At 37.6% G+C, this 27,924-nt stretch overlaps 1 protein-coding gene across 2 annotated transcripts; it reads left to right on the forward strand.

The window, feature by feature from the left end:
• LOC105209781 (intraflagellar transport protein 57 homolog) lies at nt 1–27,924 on the forward strand. 2 transcript variants are annotated; one of them, XM_011180383.3, is made up of 6 exons: nt 1–593; nt 659–763; nt 839–1,216; nt 1,273–1,552; nt 1,612–1,848; nt 27,765–27,924. In XM_011180383.3, exons 1-5 carry the CDS (start codon nt 288–290, stop codon nt 1,782–1,784), a joined length of 1,242 nt encoding a protein of 413 aa, XP_011178685.2. In that variant the 5' UTR covers nt 1–287; the 3' UTR covers nt 1,785–1,848; nt 27,765–27,924. The 2 variants fall into 2 exon arrangements, with proteins under 2 accessions (XP_011178685.2, XP_054083834.1); XM_054227859.1 differs by lacking the exon at nt 27,765–27,924 and adding an exon at nt 5,768–5,906.

A 27,924-nucleotide genomic window follows, 5' to 3' on the forward strand; every position in this document is an offset into this window, starting at 1 on the left:
CGCCATCTAGTGTTGATTTTTTATTTTTATATTAATTTAATATTTGATTTGTTTATATAATTACATATAACTGTAAAATATTCATTAAGTTTATATGAGTTACTTAGTTTTATAAAAATAATTAAAAGTGCTTCTCTCATTTTCCTCTTAATATCATTTGTTATGCCACAAGTGTTACCTTGACAACGCATTTCGTGCTTCCTCTTATTTTACCATTAACTTAGTTTCCTTTTGGTTACTAAAAAATATATAACTTTGTCAAGGAAATTAAAAATAAATTGTAAAAAATGCACGGAGATAGTGTAAATTCACAGGACTCAAGCAATTTACCAGTGACCACATTTCAGTCGGATGATCTACTCGAAAAGCTAAAAATGCTGAACTACGAGAAGCAACTGCTGAATGAGTACAAAATGAAGCCACTCTCGCGTTTCTACTTTGTCAAATCATTCAATCCTGGCGAACAGTTTTTCATGTTTACGCTAATTTGCTGGTGGCTCTGCCGAAAGCTAGGCAAAGAGATGGACCGGCCGCAGGAGTTCGATGACCCCAACACAGTGATTGCCAAAATAGTGCAAATACTGGATGAAATGGTAAGACAGACGCTGTATAAAGAGTCAATATACAAAATATAACATTAATTATTGTCCTCGCGCAGGATGTGCCTGTGGACTTTCCACCCAACAAGCTAATACGCGGCGCGGGCCCCATTTGTTTGAACGTTTTGGACATACTCGCCACACAAGCCACCAAAGTTGCACAGGTTAGTTTCTCATATGTATGTATGTATGTGTTCAAGCCATTATTAAACAAATATTCTACCTTTAATTTCAACCAGATAACCTACAATCGGCCGCACATAGCGCAGGAGGATGAAGTGGCTACAGACTACTTGGAGGATAATGCCGAAATCATATTGGAAAAACTGGAGGATGAACAGAATGCCGCCTTGAGTGATGATAGCGATATGGAAGTGAATGGCGGTGGTGCTTTCAAGAATCTCAACTGGATAAACCGCACACGGCGTGCGGATCGCAATCACAATATCGATTTGCCGGACGATGATGCGGCCGCCGAACGCTTTACCGACCAGCAGCAATGGCGACAGGAGTTTGAGCGTGTGCTGCCGCAACTGAAAGTTTATGTGAAAGCTGACGCACGCGATTGGCGCACACATTTCAGCCAAATAGAGACTTTAAAGGCGAGCATTGATGAGGTAACATATAAATTCATAACACAAACAGTATGAAAAAGTAATATCTTTTTCTTAAGTGCTCTGAGGACACACAATCGCAATTGAAAAAGCTGCACAGCGAGTTCACCTTCAGTCTGGAGAAGATCGAAAGTCGCGAGAAGCATTTGAATAACGAGCTACAGTCGTCCATACGACAATTTAAGGAAATCTCAATTGAGTTGTCCAATGTGCAACATGCCCAAATGCAGGTGCAGACCGACACTGAGGCGCTTATGACGCAATTGAATTCCGTTATACAAGAGAATGACATCAAGAAGAATGAAATGGAGCGACGCGGTCAATCCATGTCGGATGGCAGTGAGTTCATGATTTTTCTAGCAAATTGAACATATTGGTCTCATTGAAATGTCTCCTAGGTTCTGTTGTTAACATCAAGAAAGCGATAAATAAGCTTAAAGAGGATACGGCTCACTTAAATTTGGAGGTGGCACTTCTGGTGCATGGCATCGATCAGGATATCATGCGTCAAGCAGGGAATTTCACTGAGACTGATTCCGGCTATGATTCGTCAACCGTAAAGACTTTTTAGTCGAAATTACCGTTATTATTTATTTACTATTCTACGCTTGGGAAACTTTTTTGTAAATACATATGTAAGTACTGCTTAAATACAAATATTAAAGTCAAAAAAGTAGGGTTAGATACCAGAAAAAGCCGAAGCCGTTTTATGGAAGTGCTAAGAAACGAGCTTATTCAGTTGAATATATGGAAAACCCAGTTTATGGACGGGTTAGTCTGGTTATTTAATGTTTCTGAGCGACAGTTCCGCTCAAAGCTCTCCTCTGCAGTGCTGATTAGCTTAGTTTTCTGTCACTTACTAGCCTTGACGTTCATAATGATATCGCCGGCCGGTGGCCTTATATATGAGAACCGGAAGAGCCGTTAGATTTCTCTATTAAATCCTCTGAAAGTGTGATTAGGCATTATAAAAGTACAGAAGTCCTTCAAGAGAGACCGTAGAGAAGTCACAACAACAACAGTCAATTAAGTTATCTTTCTACTAATAAGACTAGAGTCAAAACAAAAGTAAACACTTAAAATGGGACCGAGCATCACAAATGCACAGTTAGGTCGCATTACATTGCAACCACTGTGAAACAGTTAAATTGATAGCAGAAAGAATCCTTGCTTCTGAGAAAAAAGTGAAAATTATTTATCTCTGCCTTTCAGCTTGATCCCCAACTAAATATGGTTTTCAATGGAAATGTGTAACAACGGAAATGTTAAGTTGTTAGATATATGTGTCTTTGCTGCTTTCCGTTTATACCTCATTGCGCCTTAATTACTGCTAACCGCTTTCGATTACCATCGCTGGTGTTCTTGGCCACAGCAGAGACAGCAGGTCAATAGGTATTTGTTTGTTTACTGTTGTTAGTGGTATTCATTGATAAGCATTGATGAGGTCCTGCCGTGCAAGATGCCAATAAAATAAAATGTACATATATATGTGTGTATGAGTTTGGCATTATTGAGGTTTGATTTTCCCATGTTTCACACAATGGCCCCTGGCGAGTAAATTAAGTAAATACTGATACCGTTGGCGACCACCAGCGTAATTGCGATAAGACAGAGGCTATTAAGTCGCAATTGGTGCGCCTGCACAAGCATACACCAATACTTTGGTCGCCTATATATACAAATGAGTGTGCCGGTATATGTTCATTGGCCCGAGTGCCAATATGTGTGCGTACATACATATATGTAAATATGTACTTATATGTACATTAATATGTTGCATTTAAGTGCAATTATCACCTCTTTGTTATCTATCTCCCACACATCGACGGTCGATCACGCGGTCTCCACATAATCGTTGTCCTCAACGTCCTCCGCTTGCTCTTCGTGCTCATCGTACTCATACCGACGTCAGATACAAGGTGTTTATTTGTTTCTTCGTCCGTCCGTCCAACCGCCTGTGTGTCCGTCTGTATGCACCGTTTTGTTTGTTTATTTACAGCGCTCGCCGATTTCTGTGGTCGCCAATGCGGTCGACCGCCTGTGTGTTGGCGTTGTCATACATATTACATATTGTTATTCTTATTACTTGTTGTTATTAATACTGTTGTTGTTGTTGTTGTTGTAGTTGATTGTTGGTGATCATGTTAATGTTAGCTTGTTGATTGTTTGTTGCTGTTATTTGCCATTGCTCTGGGTAAACAAATTAACGCAATCCACTGTCGGCAATGCGGCAGCTCGGCGGCCATCACAATTGCCTTCAACGACGAAAACGGCGTTTGCGCCTGCGTGCCTACGCACAGATTCGTCGAGAGATAAGCGCAGAGGCGTTGATGCTTATCACCACGAATTGTTCACGGCAATTGTTAATACATACAGACACACCAACATTCAAATATACAGACATACTAACAAATGTACATGTGTGTACACACGACATGCCGGTGGCCAAGTCGCAGTCACACCAAAGCACACACCACACCACACCTCACCGAATATTTGGCTAAATGCTGAAATGATGATGTTGGGGAGCCGTGGTTACTGCTTTCACATGTTCATGTGTAATTAGGAGTCTGTCCCAGCAAAGGATCCTGTGTGCGTCCTTTCGTGTTTAACTTGCATTGCCGCCACGCGCCGCTACGTGACACGCGAGCCAAATGTAATGTTTTTTGCCAAGCAAATATCAAGTAAATTTATTTAGTTTATTTACGTTACGTGTGTTTGTTTTGGTAAACCAGTGATGTGATTCTTTATGTGGTATCCTTTTAAGTGTTTTTGGGAAAAACCAAACACAAGTGAAATGTGCTAAAAGGACTGCATTTGGCCAACAGGTACAAACAGGTACTCATACATGCAAGCATTATTTGAGATTGTACAACGTGGTGTGGCAAATATTGAAAATACAACAGGATATTGAATTATTATCGAACCGCATCCTTTCATCTCACTGTGCTCATAGTAACAGCATGTTAAAAAAATTATTTATATGAGCAATTTCAGCTATTTGTTCGATAAAACTTGGTTTTTGAGATGAAGGTCCGCTGTACGGAGGAGGTTTTTAATCTTTTGATTTAAATTTTTCTATAATTTATTTGGCTTCCATATCGAAAGCCATTAGATGCTATTTCTGACAGATCAAAATAATTTTTCGACTCTATTAAAAATTTGTTAGATTTTGCTCCACGATTTGTAAAATATCAAAGACGGACCCTCCCATCGGAAGAGAATCTAGGTCGCATGTTGGAACTTACTAGGAAGGGATGGATTAAATTTGAAATCTAGCATAATTTTGTTCTTCTTGTTATTAATATTTTTAGTTTTTATAATTTTCTTGTTATTATTAATTTAGCTTTTATGGATTTAATTTTTATATATTTTATCTTATTGTTATTGAGGGACCCCCCTCCAATCGGAAGAGAATCTATTAAAAATATTGGAATACAGGATTAAGTTTGAAGTCGAATTAATGATTTCTTCTTTTTATTACTTTTATTTAAACATTTTATATTTTTATTATTTTTTTCTTATTATTATTTTAGCATTTTTAAATCTAATTAAATTTTTTCTTCCTACCATTTTTATTATTTATCTAAAATTTCAATAACCATTTTGTACTTACAAATATTACACATATCATCCATACTTCAGCAATCACCATTTTATTTCTTTTAAATCTGTTACATTGTTGCTGATTCGCGCTTACAGTTGTGAAATTGATTTGTGATTGGTCCAAAATTGAGGGGAAGCAAAAATTCGCCAGGCCAGTTAGTATTCAATTGTGTTATTAACAGTAATTGGCAGTCATGTTCGTGATTGTACGAAACTTTTATTTTACTGTAATTCATGTGCATATATAGGTATATATACTATATAAAAAGTGGATGTACTTATAAGTGAACTTGCTATGTATGGCGGGTTACATCCATAAATTTATTTCCATAAGTATTTACTGAGAAAACACATGACTATTGAAAAAGTATCCACCTGGTTCACGAATTTAGTCCACACAGAGTTCAAATTTCTCGTAGAAATGATTATTTTTTCTTCTAAGTCCGAAAATTTGAAGTGACCCCAAGATTGGTTTGGTTAGAGGTATGAGATTCCTTTATTACATATTAAAAATAACTCTTATTCACTTTGAATTGATCATGATAAATAATAAAATTTTATGTTTTGAGTTAACGGACCATCACGCATTCGACATCCTCTGCCATCAAGAAGTTCGACGACTCACTCATATCAGATGATTTTTTTTTTCAAATAAAAAGGGGCGGCTCCTTGATTAAATATTGTGTCAGAGCAAAAATTCCAGTTATTCTAAGGAATGGTTTGATTCTTTCAAACAAATTTTATATTTATGAAAATATTTTTGCTTCAAAATATTTAAAACTCAGATTTAGGAGGCTTATTTATATTCACAATATTGTGACTTATCAATATTTGCACCGCAAAAATGTAATAAATTGTAGAAATTGAAATTTATTTCCAAAGGCAGCTATAAGTTAATTTTCTTCTTACTTTATTTTTTTCTTTCTTTATTAATATTTTTACATTTAGCTTATTTAAGGAATGCATTCACATCTCCGATCTAATGCACATACATAATTGAGCCGAAGTATCCTTAGTGATCGCACCTGATTTCATTCAGCAAATGGAAAATGCGACATAATACGGATAAAACTCATTAGATTAGACGCAAAGAGTACCGTATGTGCAAATACTTTATACTGAGTGGCCATGTCAGTACAACAACTAAATAAAATAATAACTAAAAGTGCCTTTCAATAGTTTCGGAAATGATAAAGCAGTGAAGGCATCGTCAAACAGTAATCTTACAGCCGGCCCAAAACATATACATACATACATACAAACGTCGCTGAGCACCAGCAACAGGCTAACCATAGCGTCCATTCATCCATCCATCTAGACAGTTGTGGGTAAGGCAGGCAGAGCCAGCCACTCAGCTATTCAAGCACTCAGCAACTTGGCCAGCCAGTCAGCTATTGTTTGGCTACATACACATGTACGAGTATGTATGTATGTATGTATAAGTATAATTGTGTAGTTATATCTCTATGTGTTGCATTTTTTTGGATACATGAATGTGTTTATATACATACAAACGCACATTCACACACACACTCAGCTATATATGGGTTTGGGAGCGGTGTATGCGTTGCTCCACTCATTTGCCACTACTGTGCATTTCCCACGGTGCCGCGGAATGCTCTGATGGTACTGTTGATGCCTTAGTTGTTATTGCTGTTGTTGTTGTTGTTGTAAACGTTTTGTGCGCCTCGCTTATACAGTCTAAGGACAGGAGCAAAAGAATCGCGGAGTTGCTCATGCGCAATACGAATGCGGCGCATTCAATTCTCCGTGTTGTGAGGCCTCAACTTGCAACTTTTTGTTGGTGTAGAAGTGAATGTATTGTTCAACTCGCTCGGTTACCCTGCAGAAAAAACGAATGGTAGCATTTAGTTGTTGGTGAAATATTATTTTATTATAGGGTAAGAATAGAAAATTTTACTTATGTAGAATGAGCTAATTTCTAATTGAAAATGTAATAACGAAATGCACACCTGATTCCCTTAGAAGATATAGAGAATATTTTATTTTTCCAGTTCTCATTTTCCTGCTGGTCCTCGAAAGCTTTTTACGTTTTCATGAACGTTCTACAAAACATACACACACACACACATCCACATACTTAAGTACATTTGCAATAGGCGGCGGCTGATATTGCGCGCATGCGTGAACTGACTTGCATGCCTATGCGCTGCATTCGCCAATCATTTGTGTGCATGGCGTGTATATAAATACATATGTTTGTATGTAAGTCTGATTATTTGCAAAAATACTACCGATGCTCACCTGTGTACATGTGTATGAGTGTGTGTGTGTGTCACTCGAGAAGAGTACACGTTGAACAAGTGAATGGTGCTGGTGGAATGCTCCATATTCCGCCGCTGGCCAAATTGCATTATCAATATGGAAGTCTGCAAGGCAAGGCTGCTGCAACATTAAAGCGCAGCTCATCATCGCTCTATCAAATGCTTTTCTTGGCAGCGTTGAGCTAACAGCGTTGGGTGCAAATTTCATTGGTTTGCTTGTAAATACACGGCTATATTCGTACGCTGATCAGAGCTCTTATGTTTGAATATTTATTTATTTATTTACAGGATGATTATTTTATTTAAGTAGCTAGAAATAGATTTCGCTTTACTCGTAAAATAATATAAGAGTAGACCACACAAATAAGCATAAAACTATCAGCTGATTTAATGTTGAAATTGCAAGCTTATCTTTCCTCTTCAATTTCAAATTATATTTTTGAAATTTCCTCCGCTTTGACACTGACTTGGCTGAAGAAGAATAATGTAATCAAAGGTCTCCGAAGTCATCGTTAAAATAAATAGGTATTCGGAGGAGCACTCTTCGCCATCTTTAAACGAAGTGCATTAAAGTAATAACGGGAATTTCAATTCATCGAATAATTTAATCTTAATAATCTTAATTTATTCGTCTACATTAATGTTGTCGCCTTCAAAATAGTCCCCATTTGGTAATATGTACTTATGCCAGTGCTTTTTCCAATCGCTGAAACATTTCTAAAATTTATCGATTTTTGGAATAGCTTTTCGCTCTTTCAGCGATTTCTCATATGATTGTAAAACGACGGCGTTTAAGGTTCCCTTTATTTTTGGAAATAGGAAAAAGTCACTCGGAGCCATATGGTGGTTGTGGTATCATTACAGATTTTACATTTAATTTTGGCAAAGAGTTCACGAACAAGTAACGAAGTGTGAGCCTTTATTAAACGAAAATCGGCAAGTTTATAAAAACACGCTTAATATTAGCGACTGCTCGAGACAAATTTGACAATTGGACTCTCACAACGCGAGAAACATTACATTTTTCAATTCCCGATATTTTTTGAACACACCTTGTATTCAAAAATATTTCGAAAAAATCTCGTGGCTGATCATTTTAACAAGAATTTACAAGATCATTTTTCGCTCTTCAATTTCCTGAGCATATTTTTGAAATACATGATATCACCTTTATTTTATTTGAGAGAATCAAAAGTGCAGCGTATGACTTTATATCACCGTTAAAACTATTAGTAATTCAGTTAAGCTTTCTCGACGTCATCATATTTGACATATTAATACGTTTAATTAAAACCTGAGGATTCTTGCAGTTTTGGGCTATAATAGGAAAAGTAATCCAATGGAAGATTCCAGTACTCTACTTTGAGTCATATAGAGACAGTTGTTCTAATAAAAAGCCACTTCAGCGTGTTTGAGAAAAATAGTGAGTCCCTGAGCAAATTCGATGCCTCTAAAAAAATTTGTCCTTGAGACCTTAAAAGACCACCCGGAAATATAATGAGAAAATGTCACAATATCTATCAATTTGTTAATCAATACCCCAACCCTTTTTATTTATATGAAAAGTTATATGCATATGGACAGAGTGACCCCAAACGTGAGCGCTCGTATAATTAATAGCGAATTTATTGAGGACAACAGTAGCAAAATTATTGCAAAGCACATTTCAACGTATCAGCGATAAAGCGATAATTACTGGATCATTCTCGGCGCGCATGTGGGGTATCATAAGAACGTCCAATGGCGAGCATAGCCATAATTCAATATCCTTATGACAGCTACAAAGTAATGTGGCCGTAGGTAGTAGGTCCATAACTGCCACCAGACACTGCCATATAGCTTTAAACATATATCTACATATATACATATGTATATCTGTGAAGTTTATAGGTAAGTGTGTATGCATGTATTTATGCGGTCGGTAATCATAAAAATCATAATAAATGAAGTTGAATTTATACAAAATTTAAATGATTCACAATGGTTAGCGTAGCGTGCACAGCGGGTGTTCAGCGCATTCCGGCGTTCGGGCGTACGGGCGTCAATTCCGTGTGGTAAAGACGCAGTGTTAGTGTGGTTTACTGCCTCGCTGATGACTTTTGCTAAGCAGCCCGAGTGCTTCTCAGTTCCGTTCCATGCGGCTGGTTCGGTTTCACTCAGCACAGTTTGAGATGCGCATCCCCCGCCAACCCTGCATGCAACCCAATGGAGCTCAAATAAATATATTGAATGACCACAATTTAAAGACGAAATAAGTTGCAATACATTTGTTTGGCTGCTATTCATGCAACGGTCGCGAGAAACAAAACAAAAAAAAGTGAGAAACGATTTTCGAAAACACTTGCGGAAAACAAAAGAAATAAAACCGACGAAGAAGAAAAGAAAAAAGTTATTGTGGTGGAAATTATTTGTTTTGTCATATAAAATTCTCAAAAACTAATGGCTTCATATAATTTATGGTTTAATTTGTACGGCAAGTTGGGTTTAAGCTTGAATTTCGGTTTGGTTTTGGCTTGGTTGGTGTGCGCATGCGCGACGTTTGGTGGGTGGAATGTGTATGATTTTAAGGATCTCCGACATACCTGCTGCTATAAACTTGTGAATGCCTGTGTATTTATGCATGTGTTTATCAGCAAACGGCAGCAGAAGCTGTAAAAGAGACAAGATTTTCGGGACCCCCAATGTGAGGGAAACAGCGCCAGCGCCAACGCCATCGCTTTCATCAAAACAATAACAACGCGCATTTCATATACACCTACCTACATACATACATATGTACATTCAAATATATGTTAATAAAAAGTGCCACCAGCAGGGTAGCAAACTGTATAGGCAACCGAACGGATCAGAGTCATTTAAATGCAAATAAATGTAGCAGCAATAAACCACATTTGTTTTCAGACAACATCAATATACCACACAGACACGCCACATCATGCTGCCAAATGCAAATATTCGTAATAAAAAATTGAAATTTAACAATGACAACAACAGCACAAACGCTCGTTAAATGCGCTACCCGTCAGCAACAGTTGTGTCCATATTCACCTTGTTTACATACATATCTATAAAGTATTAAATTTCATTAATTGCCATATAAAACTTCAAATGCACATGTGTGGGTTGTCTTTTAATGTTTCACCAAAAAAAAAAAAAAAAACACGCACCAACAACAGCAACAAATCACAACTTAAGCATCACATGAAATATGTACAAGCTATAAAAACGAAAAAAAAAAATAAAATAAAATCAAAAATAAAAATAAAGTTAAAATAAAAATAAAAAAAAAATAGCAAAAACAAACATCATCAGCCATTCAAGCCATGCGCTGTGCGGTGTTGAAACATGAATTGGAAGCTGAAATCAAAAATCAAACCGATTTTCCCGCTTACATACATATTTACGAGTATAACTTGTTAAAACGTGTGCGCTCGCAGCAGCTGGGACAGCGGTGTGAGAGGGCACTAAAGCGCTCGCTGAAGACATTTGCATACCAGCTTCGTGCTGATGTCAATCAAAAGCCGATATTTCATAGCGCCCGAATTGCGAGCGTTGTGCGTTTTGACTTGATCAACTCGTTTCGTTCATTCATCGATTTCGAGCGCCTTAACGGTTGATTGAATTATAAATAACAGTGTGACACCGATGGGGTCGCAGTAGGCGGGGAGGGGTATTGAGAAGATTTTGTTTTAATTCGGCTGTTGCAATTTCATTACCGTTGTTTTATGCTTTGGTTACAGAAGATCGCCATTTTCAATGTGATTGAAATTAAGCAGATTTTTTTTATTAATTTTTATAAAATTATTGAAAATGAAATAGATTTAGTATAGCCAGGTTTCCAAAAAATTTAAATGATTTGAAATATTTAGGTGTTGGTCAGTTCTTCGCCTTGGTTAACACTCGTTCCCAATAAGTTTTGTTCAGTTATGTGGTTGTTTTTTATTTTTGAGGTTAGATAGAGCATTTTGTTTAGCGACCATTATGAGATGCTCCAATGGACTGATAGACTACATATTCGCTATATTTATCTTCTGTTGGGTATTCTTATTGTCTTATTCTTCTGATCTACTCTCAGCAGTTATTTCATTCTTGTAAATTATAAGCGTCCACCGGAAAGCAGATCCAAAACTGTCTGCCATGAAACACTTTCCAACAAAATATATATCTCGAGCAGTATAGGATGAGTAATCTTAAATATAACATATATATTTATATGAAAGAACTAAGTGTAAACCAATTTTTAGGTTATGTTAAAGAGCAGAAAAAGTTAAGTAGATAGCATAGACCTTTAAACCTATTAAACGTAAATCCATCGACGTCATTCTAAACTCGCAAGCAAACGATCGCAGTTCCGTTACACTTTGTGAATGGTGGGTGTGGACCCATTGCAAATAATATTCATTCAACACAGATACCAGAGAATACACTATTTCATTTGAAGAAGACAAGGAACAAGTGCTAAGACTGAACTGACTGAAAATGAAAGAATGATTTATATGTATATACTTTTTCATTAAAACAATTTTTTTTTTTTTACGAAATAAAAGACGTGCAAAGCAGCAATCTGTGATGAAATACTACTTTGTCTTAATGAACTTTAAGCTTTTGTTGTTAGATTATCAAATCACTTCAAAGTGGAATTGACAAAGCTTAACTAAAGTGTGAAAACGCTATTGTTCGTGAGTGAATCTCAATCCACTTCACAGCCATACACTTAATGTATGCCATTTAGACAAAAGTTTTGATTGAACTTGTACGTATGTATCATTTTTCTACGCAGCATTCATAAATATTAATGAAACCTTTGAATTGAACTGCTCGAATCGGTCGCGATATGCAAATCACCGATGCGACCCAACCCAGTTCAGCACCTCCCTCGAGTTCGCACTCCAGTTGGCTTCCTCAACTCAAGCGTCGATTTTATTGTAGTCAATAGTAAATAAATGCTTGATTTTACTGCTATTTGCGGTTGCTGTTACTGCTAATGCTTTTAGTGTTGATACTGCTGCCGATATGGCTGCCGTGGTTACCGTTGTTGCTGAAGATCTGTTGGGGAATTAATATTCAGTAGTTCATTGTTGTCATCTCACGAATACAACTATTTATTTATTGTTTTTTTGTTCGATACATAAAAATTAAAATAAAATATATGCGAGCAGTTAGCTTGACACATGCACACATCTACATACATATATATCTATATATATACAGTTGTAGTTGTATATTTAAATATTTATTTGTTTCCATCAAATACAAAACGCTAAAACTAAAGCGTTAACAACAAAACAGTAAAACATAAAAAACATAAAAAAAGAAATAATAAAGTTGCGATCCGTCGATTGCGCTGCTCATAAATTGTCGCCGATTCATCCAATTTGGTAGAAAATAAATGTCTGCATTGCGTTGCCATGAATGGACGTAATTTATGACACGACTCGAAAAACAAAGAAAATAATCTTTTGATTTTTCAGCGCTATTTCAGAGTCGCTATTGACGTCGCTGCCACAGTCGCAGTCAGCGTCCACCGCTACTGCCTTCATCATTGTCGCGAATAAAGCTGATCTTCTTGTTGTTGTTTAAGCTGCTGCCTTTTAAGCCATTGAAAGTGGCGGTCAATTATGTCGCAAACGGCATTTGTGGTTGTGCTGTGCGGCAGCGGCGGCACTTTGTGGTTGGCTAGTTGCTCTGCCGACGTTTCGAATGTTCGTGTGTGGTTTGCTGTGGTGCGAAAGGTGTACTTTGTGGTTATTGGGAATATTTATTAACTTTTTCGGCTGCTCTTGCTGTTGCTGTTGTCTATTTGCAGCCAGGGGGTGGAGGTGAGGTATGAGGCCATTAAACGATCGTCTAAATTAATATGTTGTATTCAATTTGTTGATGACACATTTCCATTAATAAAACGAGTGAGGCTGAGTGGAATACTATGCAGTTCATTCAGTGAATATCGAAAAAGTTCCAAAAAAATTATTCAGCTTTTTATTCGTAAATTATGTTGAGTTTCTTTGTATACAAGTTCACGTAAATTGCTTGGACTATGGACTTTACAAGAGTGGAGAATTTGCTTTTGTATTACGAGTACATATCTTTGTATAGAATGTTGTGAATGATAACAGCAAGTGCTCTGGGCTCATTTGTTAATAAATGTATTTTATTTTATTGCAAGCGGTCTGAGATGTTTTATATTATTTTTGGGGTTCAATCATAAAACTGATTATGATCTGGATTGCCTTATTAGCATCTAATATTTATAAAGAAGCCCTTGATTTTACTGTAAAGTTGATTACTTTATTCTCTATTTTTAAAATATTAGTCTTTAAGCAGTACTTAATAATTATATAGACTATAAATATAAATCCATAAAATGTCGAACTAGTTTTTGTAATCAATAAGATCTGATTATTAGTTACAGAGCCAACTATTCTTACAATATTTAAAAAATGAATACATATTTTTCTTTTTTTTATCATGGGTTTATAAATTATACGCATTTGGTATACGACGTAAAAATCTCTGGACCAAAATTTTCACCTGATAAAATGCCTCAGACGATTTCCAGTGCATAGTTTTGCAATTTTGGATTTTCAGCGATAAATTGAGTTGGTTTATAGACGTCATTGAACATTGGACAGCACATTTCTAGACTATTTTTGTTGAGTGAATTTTTATTGATTAGCTAGGAACATCTTTCAATACATTAAATAAAATATTTTGTAAAAAGACAGACTAACTAAGTACTAAGCACCACCATTTGTCAATGAAATAAGTAATAATTTCGTAAAATCTACTCAACAACCATTTGGATGAACCCATTGAGGCCTAGAGGTAATTGTAATATTCTGAGACAACAATAAAAAATATTGCCTTTCCGCGGCAATTGTCAAAGTAATGAATAGTTTGAGGAAACGAAAATAAAGCTTAAGTCATTGAAGTTTGCCGACAACAGAGGTAACAAAGAATGCGTATGTATGTATGTATATATGTAAGTATTTAAGTAGGTGTATACGTGCGAATGTAGGCATATTTACATTAATATATATTTATGACGTAAAAGCGACAAAATCAACAATGGTACAATATATACACGTGTAAGTGTATATATGCGTATTATATACATTTTGTTATAAATATAACCATACACAATTATTTTTAACGCAGTTATTTATATAAATAAATGTAGAGAGCTCAAATACTTAACGTATATACGCAATTTCCAGCGACGTGGTATACTAGTATTGGACCAACATACCACATCCTATATGTATGTCTGGCTATGTGGTTGCGGCCGCTGCGTAACATACAGCGGAAGCACATAATGCTTACTATAATGCCTTCCGGCTGTTGGTGATGTCAAAACTTTGCACGCCGACTTGTCAACTCGCTCTAACTGAGGCGAGCACAAAGCCAAAAACTCCCTCGTATTCGTTCGCACTCATCGCACAGCGCTTGAATGTACATAAATGGAGCACATTTGTTATTGCTATTGTTGTTGTTGCTGGTGGTCCCAGACCTGTGCTATGTGCTTTAAATCGATCGTTTTGTTTTTTCTGCTATTTACTTTCGAGTAAATTTACTGTTTTGCTCCGAATTTAGGACAACCGCAGCAATGGCGATTGCTGATTGGTTGTAGCGAACAGTACCGCCCCCTCAAAAATGGAGCGCAGTGGTGACGGCAAAGGTAGCTTTGTATGTGTAAGTGTAGAAGTGCTGACAGTGTGACTTGCTTTAAAGAGGGTGGTCGTTTGCATACGTATATGAATACTAAAAACAGTTGAAGTAATAAAAAAGCAATATTCTTTTTATTTATTTTTTGTTGCCTTGAAAGTAAAGGAAATTTACCAAGAGAGTAAAAGCAGTAGCGACGCATCAACCACAACCTCATCACTGGTGGGATAACATAACAAATGAAAGAGATGGCGAAAGTGCCGTGGCAAAGTAATGCTACTGGTCACCGCTAGTGGTCGGAGCAGTCAAGCACTCCAACACCAGCGTTTGCTCCAACCATACAATGACTTCACCAATACTACAACAACTTCAATTCGATTTGCCCTCCAACCATTCATATGCGTCAGCTCATTCATCCGTTGCCTGCTGCTGCCAACTTTGCGGCAACGCAATTTGCTGAACTTTCACTGCGGTTACCACTTACTGCTGCATAATTAAAATGTTCATCGTTACTTATGTTTGTATAAACTTATATGTATGTATTTGTATGGGCATAAGCTTTGCCGTTTAATATGGACATAAGTTGGCAACAACCTAAAGCCACTCGTTGGTTGGCTTCGCTGTCACTGCTTGCGTCAAAATGGCACTGCAAGCGCTGAGTTGGCACGGCTTTTTGAATGGCTTTGTGGCGGCGCTGCTAGCCGTTGCGGCCACAGTAGCACGTTATTTGGTCGTAATTACCACAACTCGGACGGCGCTTAGCCACTGTGATACGGGCATAAGGCAAAAAGGGATACGCCCCTTCGCACATATCGACAAAGCACCAAAATTCCCCCAATGCACACAAACACATTCCAACCTGTAGAAGTTGTTTTGTATTGGTACTGAGGCGAGTGTTAAAAAATCACTCAATACCAATTAGAGTCTCAGGTTTTTGGTGCTGCTTCGAACTCACTCCAACACACAAACGCGTACCTAACTGGAGTCAATTGAGTGTAAACGTTTCTGAGCCGCCGCGCATGCGCATTATGGAAAAGCACTCTACTGCTCCGAGCCACAATTCAAGTGAGCGCGGATTGAGCGAGCCAAGTGTTTGAGTAATCGCGCTCGAAATGTAGTGTATTTGCACTGGAGTGCCGACAAGTTGGTTGGTGGTTGATGATTTTACGTGTTGGTGTTGGTGTCTGTTTCCCTACACTGGCCGCATATCACTCATGAAACAAATGCATCTCATTCGCACATGCGGCGTCCAAGTTGGCCAAATATCAAGAGTATTTTTTTTTGTAATTATTTTTGCCTGGCTGAGTAAGATTCTGCTGCTGGTCTTTTCTTGTTGGAGCTCCGTTTTTGAGCGCAAGTGATGATGTTTTCTATGCCCCTGCTGTCGTTATACAAGTGTACCTACCAACATGTGTATGTGTGTGTGTGTGTGTGAGTATCTGCTTCATTTTATCTTATGTTCAAGGTATTGTTGCTGTTTTGTGCTTTTATCTTTTATACATGTGTATGTATGTATGTATGTTGTTGTGCTGTCTTCATTTTTCGAGAATTCCATCGAAAGCAGAGTCTCAAACTAAAAACGAGCGAAGGTAAAAGCAACAATAATTGTTGGAATTGTAGTAGTCCACCAATGAACCAATGAACCAATTACAATAACAACAATCAACAATGGTAATACGCTTACGGCAGAGGAGCGTGGAAGGCGGGCGTACGAGTCGAAGCAACAGCCAGTAGGCAACGCCAGCAGCTCCACAACCGCAATAGCAACTGCCACCATCACCATCACCACCAGCAACAGCAACGACAACAGCAACAGCACCATCAGCACGATCAGCGGCTTGAACGGCTGGGCAACACGATCACCCGAATCATGGGTGTGCGACCGCAAGAGGTACAGGGCAAGAAGCAAGCGGAATGAGTAATAAGAAAAGCAAGGTGATATCACGGCAGAAGCAGAAAGCAGAAGCAGAAGCCGCTCCGCGTTCAACACAGGCAGCTGTTAACTATCAAGCTGAAGTTTCGATCGTAACTTTGCAGTTCACTGTCGCGCACGGAAGCGTTCGGAAGTGAAATATATTTTATTAAATAATATTAAAGCAGTTGTATACCAGAATACGCCTAGCAGAGATCGCGCCGCTTAGCACGCACGCAATATCATCATCATAAAATAATATAACTTGACAAAAGCATAAAGCAGTTTTTTCACCAACTCAAGTCGACCACCGCACATCTTCTTTAAGATTGCGGTAATAAAAACGAGAAAGTTTTTTGCGATTAACTAGCAGATAAAAGAACAAATATTTTTATGTTCACAAGTTTTACAATTCGCCACGAAGAACATTTAATTGTGCGCGGATTTTAGCCAATTTTTCTGAGAAAATATTTTAATAACGAAAAGTTGTTCAAAGAGACGTGAAAAGGACTTTAAACCGACGGAAAAATCGAGTGTTCGCCTTTAAGTTTTTTATAAAATCACAGTGAAAGCTACAAAGCATTGGTAAGTTGTAAAAATTTTAATATTTCGGTTTATTATTATTTTATTAAATTTATTATTTATTTATTTTGATAAAATAATTTATTTTATTATTCTAAAATAATTATTAAACTGCAAATTCATTTGCGCATCACTGCGCTACTCAACAGTCAGCTACAGTAGCTATTATTGGCTGTACGCCACAGTCACTGCGCTTATGTGCGCCCACTTCCCATTGGCACACCCAATGCTGTGCGTAACGACTGGCCAATGGTAGCTACTGCTACCAATACAGATCACACTGCTACTGTTTGCGTTCGTTGTACAGCCGTTTCATTAAGTTTATATTGTATGCGATCGTGTGGCAGCCGAGTGCGGCTGACCATACACACAACCCTGTATACGTCACGTAAACCACATAAAACAAATCAACACAAGTGACCACATCCGACAGTGGCGTCGTAATAAAATCAATACCAACGCGCTTACAACAGTTGGTTTTGTGTTGATGATGTTGTTGTGTTGGCGACGGCTAAAGCGATGTGAGAATTATACTGCTAAAACTCAAATCAGCCGTCGCACGGTGTGACGATTTAGCTTAAAATTGTGCATGGCATTTGTAGTTGGGTTAAATTTTATAAAGGTTTTGAAAGCAGTGTTTAATTTCATATAAAATAATTAACATTGAAAATATATATTTGTTATAATGAAACTTTGACTTTCAGCTCTCAAATACTAATAAATATTAATTTAAAATCTATGAGTATACTTCTATGAAATGTTTGATCTTTTCTGATATGTAACATATCATTTAAGGATATTAATTTATTACTATAGTGATTAAAAATATCCAAAAATGTAGTAACGAGAAGAACTTCTTCGCCAATTAGGAGTACATGTTTCATTATTATATTATAATATTTGGCCAATTGTTTCCCAAAGAGCCAAAGAAACTAAGAAGAACAGGAATATATAATGCTTAAAAAATATTTTCATTTTCTAAAAATCATATAGCGTACTAGAACTAGAATTTTACTGGAAAATTCTTCTTAAATCAAAATTTTTAATTAGTAATTTTTGTATTACAATCTACATACCAGATTTTGTGGTTTCATGATATATGTTTTAAGTATTAGTTGAAAAAATATTTAAATTTAAATATATTTTAAAAAATTAATTTATTAATGAGCATAAATTATGTTTTTTTTTCTATGGATAGATTAGTTTGAGTATTCAGTAGTAGATTGGTAGTAGTACTAATTAATAATGTATATTTTAAACCGTCGGCAGAGCGTAGGAGAGTCCCCATAATGCATTCCTAATTGCTAAAATTACATTTTAAAATACAATATAACTTCAATCTTCCAGCTTTTCACCAACTTGGCTTTTCACAAGTTTTTTAACGCCACCCAAAACACTGTTCTTCGCTGCTCGCGCTAATGTAGTTGTCGTTGCTGCTGCGGCCACATGTAAACCAGTAGCAGCCGTACCTTCGGCTACCGGTCTTAAGCGCCTCCTTCCCAAGCGATCGTATACGCACGAAGTGGGCCCCTTAAACGCATTTCCACTGAACTTTGCAGTTCGGGCTTAGTTAGTCATCGATGACTCGGTGTACTAGCTACTTGATTGGCTGTTGGTCGTTCGTATTTCTGGTAGCACAGTGTTAGTCATCTGCTCCATTGCTATGTAGTAGTCGATTTGGCTCTAAAATTATACTTACAGTAGCGAGGAAAAAAGAAAGGAATGCCAAGTATATATTCATTCATATATATGTAAAACAGTTCAACAGCATACACAGCGTTGTTGTATAGCTACTGTGGCTAGAGGCTGAGCTGATTGGTTTGTTCGCTGTGTTAGACTGCACTCGCAGTTACGCTCAAATAGATCGCTCAATTTGTTACGCTCACAACGCACAGGCATACGCATATATGCATGCAGGCAAGCACATATGTTTGTATGTATGCACATACACACACGCTCACACACAAAGAACTCTCACTCAATTCGGTAGTTCGGCGACGCATTGGCACCGCGCAGCTCAGCGCAGCGCAGCGCATCCCATTCAATTTGACTGCGTACCGCATTGCACGGCAGCGCAGCGACCAACAGGCGAGCGAGCAGTCGCAGCAGAAACTGAAGCAGTTGGTTGGCCTGCAACGTCGGCACTTTCGCACCAAATTGTAAGTAGGTAGTAACGTACGTATCTCATTGAAGAAGTCATCTTCGTGCCTTACCGACGTGCTTGCTCCACAGACCGTAATCTGTAGCAGAGTAGTAAGCAACCGTTTATTTTCGTCTCGCAGTCAGTTAAATTGCATCGTCGCACGCGTTCATATATTATACAACAAACGCACAAGCGTACAACAATTGCAGTTCATAAATATTATACAATTTACATACATAACTGTGTATACTTTACCAAAGTGTTAACTAGTTTGCAACTTTAAGTTGAATTTATACCACAAAGTAACTTCGTACATTTGAACGCGTTTTATCGTTATTGTTTTTGTTTTTGTGCTTGTGAATTCCGACCGCTGTTGACGTTTGATTGAGCAACACAACGATTTTCACTGGGTAAGTGCTACGAAATAAGCTGCAAGCTAATCTATTAGCTATCTATAGTACAAAAAAAGTGCGACCGCAGCCATTACAGCGCCTCTCTTTGCACATGCGCCGCAATAAAATGCCACCGTCTCGGGTGGTTCGGCAAGCGTTTGGTATGTACGCCCATCCACGACATGGCACGACTTCTGTGTTACGCCACCATTGCTTACTTACGTACGTACAATACATACGTATGTTGTTGTTGTCTGGCGCTTTTTTGTGTTTTTGTTGCTGCTGCCTCAACATTCTCCATTTATGCTGTCTGCGGTTAGATTTCATTCTGTTCGTGCTGTTCCGTTCTGTGCTCTGTGTAAACAGTAGCCAGCCATGTGGCCATGTTGTTGTCGTCCGTGTTGTTAAAACTGCGCGCTACAGCGCTCATACATACATACACTTGTATATACAAATGTTCGTTGCTTATGTTGCCGCTACCAGTTTTACGCACTCTTATTGGTGAATCCCCATTAAGTTTGTGTTGTTTGCACGGTGTGTGTGTGTGTGTTTATGCAGTTCTTGGTCATTGTGGAGGTAATGCGTTCTCTAGCGCTGGCTCGTTCTTACGCGTATATTTTGTGGAGTTCTGTATAGACACGTTATTATATCTAGATCCATACGTTCTTATGTGGAAAAAGGGTTGAGTTTTTGCTTATTTGTTTGGGAAATTTACAATTGGTTGAGGATAGTTGTGAATATTCTGCGTTGCGTGATAAATAATATGGCGTAGGAAAATTTCTTAGAGACGACTTGGGGTATATAGTATGCCCGTATATTTTTGTAATAGTTGACTTAAGAAATTATATAGAAAATAATTGTTATTAGTAAAGTTATATAAAAGTTCATAAAGTAGATAAATGAAACAATATAATTCTTCGTATTTAGAAAATATTGTAATTATAAATCCGCTAACTAAGATTCTCGTTAAGAAGTCCTTTAGATAACTCTTTGCACTTCTGCTCGTTCGATATAAGATTATATACTAAAATTTTTTGATTAGAATTATATATACAGTTGAACTTCTATAACTCGAACTGCAATAACTCGAAGTTCTCCATAACTCTTACTCTTGGATTGGCAATAGAGGTCAAATTTCATACAAATTACCTTTTGTAACTCGGAAGTCTCTCTAACTCGAAGTTTTTTTGTGGATTATGGTGATTGGAGTTAGAGAAGTTCCACTGTAGATAGTTTCATTCTAAATTCTTAATGAAATATGATTTAATAGGGAGATATTTACTAGTGGACGTATGAAGTATTTAGTCATATTCGACGAGTGTATTGTGAACCTCGTAAGTCTTCAGAAAAAATTGTAAACACTGGTTACACACAATAACTAATACTTAGGCCTAATATCAAAGCTAGTTTATCTGCTACTGGAAAAAATTTATTAAAATGCAGCTTAAATGTTTAGAATATTCTAAAAATAAGGGAGTTCTTGAATACTATACCAGTTTAAGATAGAATTCAAAGACATCTTGAGTAGAAATCTTAAATAAATATAATATCTACAATTATTTTAAAATATATTAATAATTTATATAATATAATATTCAGCTCACTTTTACGAACCTTATTTTGTAATAAAATATCAAAAGAATAGGTTTTAAAGACATTAATTTAGATTAAATTTTGAAATAGTTTTCATAATTGTCATCCATATTTGTTTTTTCTTCCTTTTCATATTTCTTGAATTATGACACATTAATTTAAATCAATTATTGTCTAATATTGAAACTCAAAGCATTTCCAAATCTCTTTTAATCCAAAAAATATAATCCATCACTTTAATAATTGCCATTCAAGGTGTTTGCAAAGCCTGCTCCAGCGTTTTCTTATTAAAATTCACATCTTCGCATTGCTATCTACGACTCACATGTGTCACATCACTTTGATGGCATTGATGGCGCACAAAAGACATAAGCGGCACATGAAAATTACCGATGATAATGATCTAGTAATGACTTGAAATGCACACAACGGTACATATGTACAGGCAAACACGTGTGTATGTCCTTAATAAGGTATTGTCTCTTCACAACTACGGCTCTTCTCCTTTGTTGAGCACTTTCTTCCAATTATGAACGCTGCATTGTGCGCTCAAGATTTCAGTGCTGTTTGTAACACATCATTTTTTCCGCTCCATTGTTTTCGATTTAATCCCGCAATTCTAATTGTTGGTCGCATAAATACCTAAACACCAACACACACACATACACTGCTCTCCTGTTTTACTTGGAATTTCGGGCCATTAGTACAATTAGATTCGATTCAGTTGGAAATCGTAACGAAGCACATAGCAGCGGAGGCTGGGCGATGTGCGTGTGTCGGCTCTTTGTTTTTTCTCGCCTCGCTTATTGGCATTTTTTACATTTAATGTGCCACCTTGCCACCGCTGTCCGCCCTCATTTCATTCAGCATGGCACACAATGCTCGAACAGCATTAAACCGGGCTTAATGCGGTTATGGTTGTGTGGCAACAAGCGCAAGTGACACAAACAAGCTGGCAGCAATCCTCTGCGTACCGCCTCAATTCTCAATTTTTATCGGCTGAAGGGTGTTAAAGTGTAACTTTTCTCGATTCCTGGAAAACGTAAACAAACTCATCGCATTAGTAGAGTTAATGCACAGCGAATAGAGAGAAAAAAATCCTGAAAAAGGCCAATACAAATCCTGTATGTGGCGTAGAGGCAGATAGCCAGCCAGCAGTGCACCAGTTGGTTGAGCAGCATGGTTAACACCTCAGGATGACGATAAGAACGCCAAGTATGTTGAAAGGATGACCAAGATTCTGGGCGATCTGCGGTGAATTCAGTGTAAATCTAATTTCACGCGGCATTAACGCTTCTCGATCTTGCATCTTTTTGTTGCAGATCAGTTTTTATGCATTTCGCCGGTTTTCATGTTTGCATTTCGATTTTTGCATTTTACATTCAGCAATCAGCATTTTTTTGGTTCACGTTCCGCTGCTCGTTCACTAACTCGCTCATCCTGTCGAGTGTGACACAGCGTGTGTGCGATATTTAATGGATTTTCCAGCAGCGCAAGCGATCTTCTGCCTTGCCTTGCTGCACAACGGCCAGCGAGAGTAAGCCGGAGCGCAGTAAGCCAGGTAGGACGTAGGGTCTAAAAGCAATAAAATCAATGACAACTAAACATGAAAATATTTTGCGCACAAAATTGCAGCGGATAATGCAGTGACGATCCGAACCGGGCTCACATGCCTGTCCATCATTCACTCACGCTCCCAGCTCGGTGAAATGCCAAAAATTTGCTCTGAGGGGCTGGCTGGTCACCAGCGGCGCAATGTGTACAAAACACTAATTATTTGCACTGGGATTAATGAGATTAACGCAGTATATTATACAACAACACAGCCACACACATACACGTACGTGCCTACGTGCCGCATTTGCATATGTGTAAGGACACTTGCTGTTTGTGTGTTGTTGTTGTTGTCGTGTAGACAACTTGTACTCCTTATGTCAAGTAGTGGGCTACCACATGTGTTTCAGCGTGTGTGGCATGCAACATGTGGTTTGCTGTAATTATAAAATGCAGCAGTGACAGCAACCTTCACCGCATTTCACTAATCGGATTTTGGGCAAAGTGTGCATAAATACTCTACGCATTTGCATTGCCACTCTTTGTGGGCAGACAAGTGACGCACGCACATTCACACGCTCTTACTGTTGACTCTGTGGCACGCAAAAGCCGTTGCAGTTGAAGGCATTAAAAATCAAGTAGGGACTTAAGACACTTTGCGCTTTTGAGTTGAATTGCTGAATGAGACTTATTTGCAGATTTTTGAATTTTGGTGTTTTGGGAAATCCGTTTTCACAAAATTACAAATCCATTTTATGTTTTGTAAATATTTATGGGCTAAACTGTGGTCTGCTTGAGGATTCAGTGTACTTGCTTATGCGTGATAGGATTAAATGCTTTAGCTTTGGTTTTGTGAGAAAGAGATTGTGCCGAAAATAGTTAAGTCAGCTTAAGAACCTTACTTGAATATCCCAAAATTGCTAAGCGTCAAAGTCAACTAGTATTTACGAAAATTCCCAGATTTTTTTTTTGACTTCACAGAGTTAGTATTGTTAATAGCTGCGCTAACAAAAGCATTAAAAATGTTTAAAGCATAGTTAAATTATTAAAATATGCTCAAATTAAGTTTAAATTAAAGGGTTTGATGCATAATAATAAAGTAGTAGCTATAAAAATCGCTTGGAATTCTAAAATGCTACGCTAAACGCAGCTATTTACGCGCGGTGGCAGTGCGTTTAACGATTGTGGCAACACCCCCAATTTGAAAAATTCTAAATTTACATATTTTTAATATTTTTTATAACTACTTTATGAGTTTACTCCTGATTTTTCTTCCATTTTCCCTTTGCTAGCCGCTTCGTGCTGCCCAATTTGTATTTGTTGTATGCCTATGTAGTGTAGCCTACCTACACCTGTAATACGAGCGCTTCACTTGCAACCTACGCATTTATTAGAAACAACAAAAAGAACCACTTCAATACGAAAACTTTGTTACTAAAGTGCCGCTTGGTCGCCATAAAATAAATTTTTTTTTCTAAAAAAAAAATAATAAAATAGTAGTCAAATAAGCCAAGTAGAGGGAGTAGCCATAAACAATAAACATCTCAAACAAATAAAATGTTAATAAGAAATGAGAAAAGCACAGCAAAGCAAAGGAATTTATATATCGCTCGTAACTGCTGCATATGAAGTGGCCTTTAATAGCAAGGGGGGCGCCCGCTTGGTAATAAGTTGCATGATTAACGGCGTCAAAAATGCCAATGTGACGCCACATTGTGTACACAAAATTATGAATGGCGTAGTTGGGTACACTTAAGTTTTGGGGCCACTACAACAACACATACAAACACACACACACACTGCTATTTCACATATGCCTGAATGGGTAGCTTTTCAACATTAGCGCGGGTGCGTGTCTCTCAGTTGTGAGACCTTGGTCAGCAGCTCCAAGCAGTCGCTTTTATTTTGTGGACATTAATATTGTAATAACAATAAGCGACACAGCGCCAGAGGTCAATTTGAGTTTGAGAAAAGGTTGGCTATTATGCGATGCGGCGGCGGGGTGAGGGGCATGCAGAGCCAAACTTAGCTGCCTAAAAAACACATGCATGTGCCGCATGTTGCGACAAACTCCAATGCCAACAGTTTGCTGTGACGCTGGCTGGTGGTGGTGACACTGGCGTCTGTGCTGGCGCTATGCGCGGCAGTGGAGGCGGCGGGGGCAGCGGTGGTGTCTCTGCCGTTCTTCACTAACGACTGGCTTTTGTGTACAATGTGGGAGCGCGCTGTGATTTTCGTGTGCTTCACATTCTTTTATTTATTCATAATTTTATTCTTAGCGCTGCTCTTGTTTTAGTATTTGTTGTTGCTTGCTGCTTTGCTTAAGGGTCTGCATGCGCCATTTTTTATTTACTGTTTGCTTTGTTGCTGCTGATTTTCGGGAAGTACTCCCCGCTGTGGTCTAAAAAACACAACGTCACTTTCGCAGCAAAAACAAATGCGACAAATGCGACAAAACTAAAACAACAACAACAACAAATACTCGTATGCCAGCAATGAATTGTTTCGAACAAAACAGCAGCGGCAATTTAGCGCAAAGTTAGCGGTTAGTCGTACAGCTAAAAGGCAGTCAACGCGTTTTACATCCAGCTGTGCGAAGCTTATAAATTCGTTGAAAAGTCACATTGGACGCGCTCCTTCAGCGCCGGCCGACACCAAGTGTCACTGTGTTGCACCTTTGGCGCGCGGATTTCGTGTGTGAATTGTTTTACGAAGGATTTTTCGCTTTTTTTCGAACACATTTTTAATATTTTCTGCTTCTACACTTTAACATTTTATTTGCTTCTGCATGGCGCTCCAACACGCCAAAATACACATACGCTTAATCCGCACACATTTCGTTATGGCCAACGAGTAAGCGCTTTTATTTGCATCATTTTATTATATGACATGGCTTATACCTTTATAAGTGGATATTTCTATATGAGTATTACATTTCATATCATATCATTTAAGACAATGGCATTGTAGGCCGCCGCCACCGCCGCCGCCGCATTCAGCGATCTCCAGCAGCGTGGCGACTAAATAAAATCAAGTAAAGACAAAGAATGTCTGACTACTGCTGGCTCGATTGCAATTTACGAGCGAAACGCTGAGGAGCTGGTGGCAATAGCGTTGACCGTTGACTGCTGCAGTTGGCAATGCTTACCGTTAATATTTACATTAACGCTGCCACTGCGCTTAGGTGCCGGCTTCTTTTGCTGCAGAGGGTAGCAGTGGCGGGGCAGCAATTTCCGCGAGTCACACATGCAATAATGCATATGTTAAACTTGTGAACAACAACAACAACAAAGAACATTTAAATTATGCTCGAAGACATTTAAAAATGAGCTTTAACGCCCTCACGTTTTTAAAAAACAATCATATATGCACATATGAATATGTACATATTCACTTTTGTATGTATGTATGTATATACATAAATAATTTATGCTTTGGCAACTTTTTCTGCATAAAACTCGCAATTAATAATTACAATTCCATTAAACCGTTGTGCAAATGTTATTAACTTAACGAATCAGCGATTTTGAGTGTTTTGTTTTATGCGCAGCAGGTGTGAACTCAGACAGTCTTAAGAAAGGAAGGTCAGCATGGAAGCTTTACACTTGCCATTAAACATGAAATATTTATGCAAATTCGCGCTCGGATGCTGGGCAATCTTTATTTAGACTGGCGCGAGAGTTTTGATTTATTAAAAAAAAATATATATATATATACTATATAACGGGAGTATTTATTGTGGTGATATAAAGTTTTATGATTTTTGTGAAGAAAGGGTTTCTGTTACAATTAAGTAGATAATCGAAATTTTGCTCACCCTTTCTTTGTAATAAAAATTTAAGCACATACTCTCATATTAGCCTTGTAACTTGATGAGCCATAAATCTAAATCAGCATAATTGAAAGTAAAAGCCGTTAGTCAAAGAAAATTTCCATTAATGACGCATCATGTGGTCAGCTATTGCAAAGCGCTGCAGACTAGACACAGTGACTTGGCTAATAAACTGCCAAAAAAGTGTTCACACATAAAATAAAAATTTAATATGCGTGTATTCATGTAAATATGTATGTTTGGTATGTTACGCAAATACAACGCTGACTCATTGCAACCACAGTTTCAGCTACCAACAGTTAACAGTTTAAGATTCACATATGAATGTACATATGTAAATAGGAATGTATATGTGCCTGTGTGTGATGGGAAAAAACGCAACAGAAGTTGCTCAACGCTAATTTTCATATCAGAGACACAGATCTAATGTTGCGGTTTTATTGACTTTTGAGAGTGTCATAATTTAAAATTCGATTGTCAGTATTTTTGGGGATTTATTTCAAGTTTCAAGTGGCAGATTTAGTGCTTGTTGCTTTACGAACAGTGGCAGCTGCTGTTGCGGTTGGCATTCAGTTAAAGTATGATTAAGAAGAATGAATTATATTTTTGCTAAAATATTTTTTTTTCTTGAAACTGAACAATACGAATATATGCATTGAAAGGTTACTTGTCACACATGTTATATAAAAACAGTTAGCTGAATTTACTTAAACAAAAGATTTTGCTTCAAATACTGTATAAAGAATATAATATGTGCGGGTTAACTAACTAGACTTTCATATCGCTTTCAATTTTGATTTGCACACTGCGCATAGTTGTTGTTTTTGTTTTTGCTCTTTCACCGCCAACGAGAAGGCGTTGCTAATATCATTTGTGTGCCATTTTTATTGATAGCAGCACAATTTAATATCTACCATTTTATTATTTACTATTTTTTCACATATTTACTTTATTGTATTTTTGTTGTTTTTTTTTCTCCTGTCTTTGTAGAATTCCGTCATAAAAGAATCAGCCCACCAACGCTAACGAAAACGCCTACATACAATCACACACACACGCAAGAGCAATAGTCACTTGCATATGTGTGCGTAACAAACAACAATAACAACAACAACAAACAGCGTTTAAACATTATTATACAACGATAGGC

Source organism: Zeugodacus cucurbitae, chromosome 3, assembly GCF_028554725.1.
Source record: "Zeugodacus cucurbitae isolate PBARC_wt_2022May chromosome 3, idZeuCucr1.2, whole genome shotgun sequence".
In the NCBI taxonomy this organism is placed as follows: Eukaryota; Metazoa; Arthropoda; class Insecta; order Diptera; family Tephritidae; genus Zeugodacus; species Zeugodacus cucurbitae.

Excerpts from the sequence above, each read along its gene's own strand:
- LOC105209781 (XM_011180383.3), top strand. The coding sequence starts at position 288 with ATGCACGGAGATAGTGTAAATTCACAGGACTCAAGCAATTTACCAGTG. Across the intron at positions 1,217-1,272 it reads TAAAGGCGAGCATTGATGAG|TGCTCTGAGGACACACAATC; the intron begins GTAACATATAAA and ends CTTTTTCTTAAG. Across the intron at positions 1,553-1,611 it reads TCAATCCATGTCGGATGGCA|GTTCTGTTGTTAACATCAAG; the intron begins GTGAGTTCATGA and ends AATGTCTCCTAG.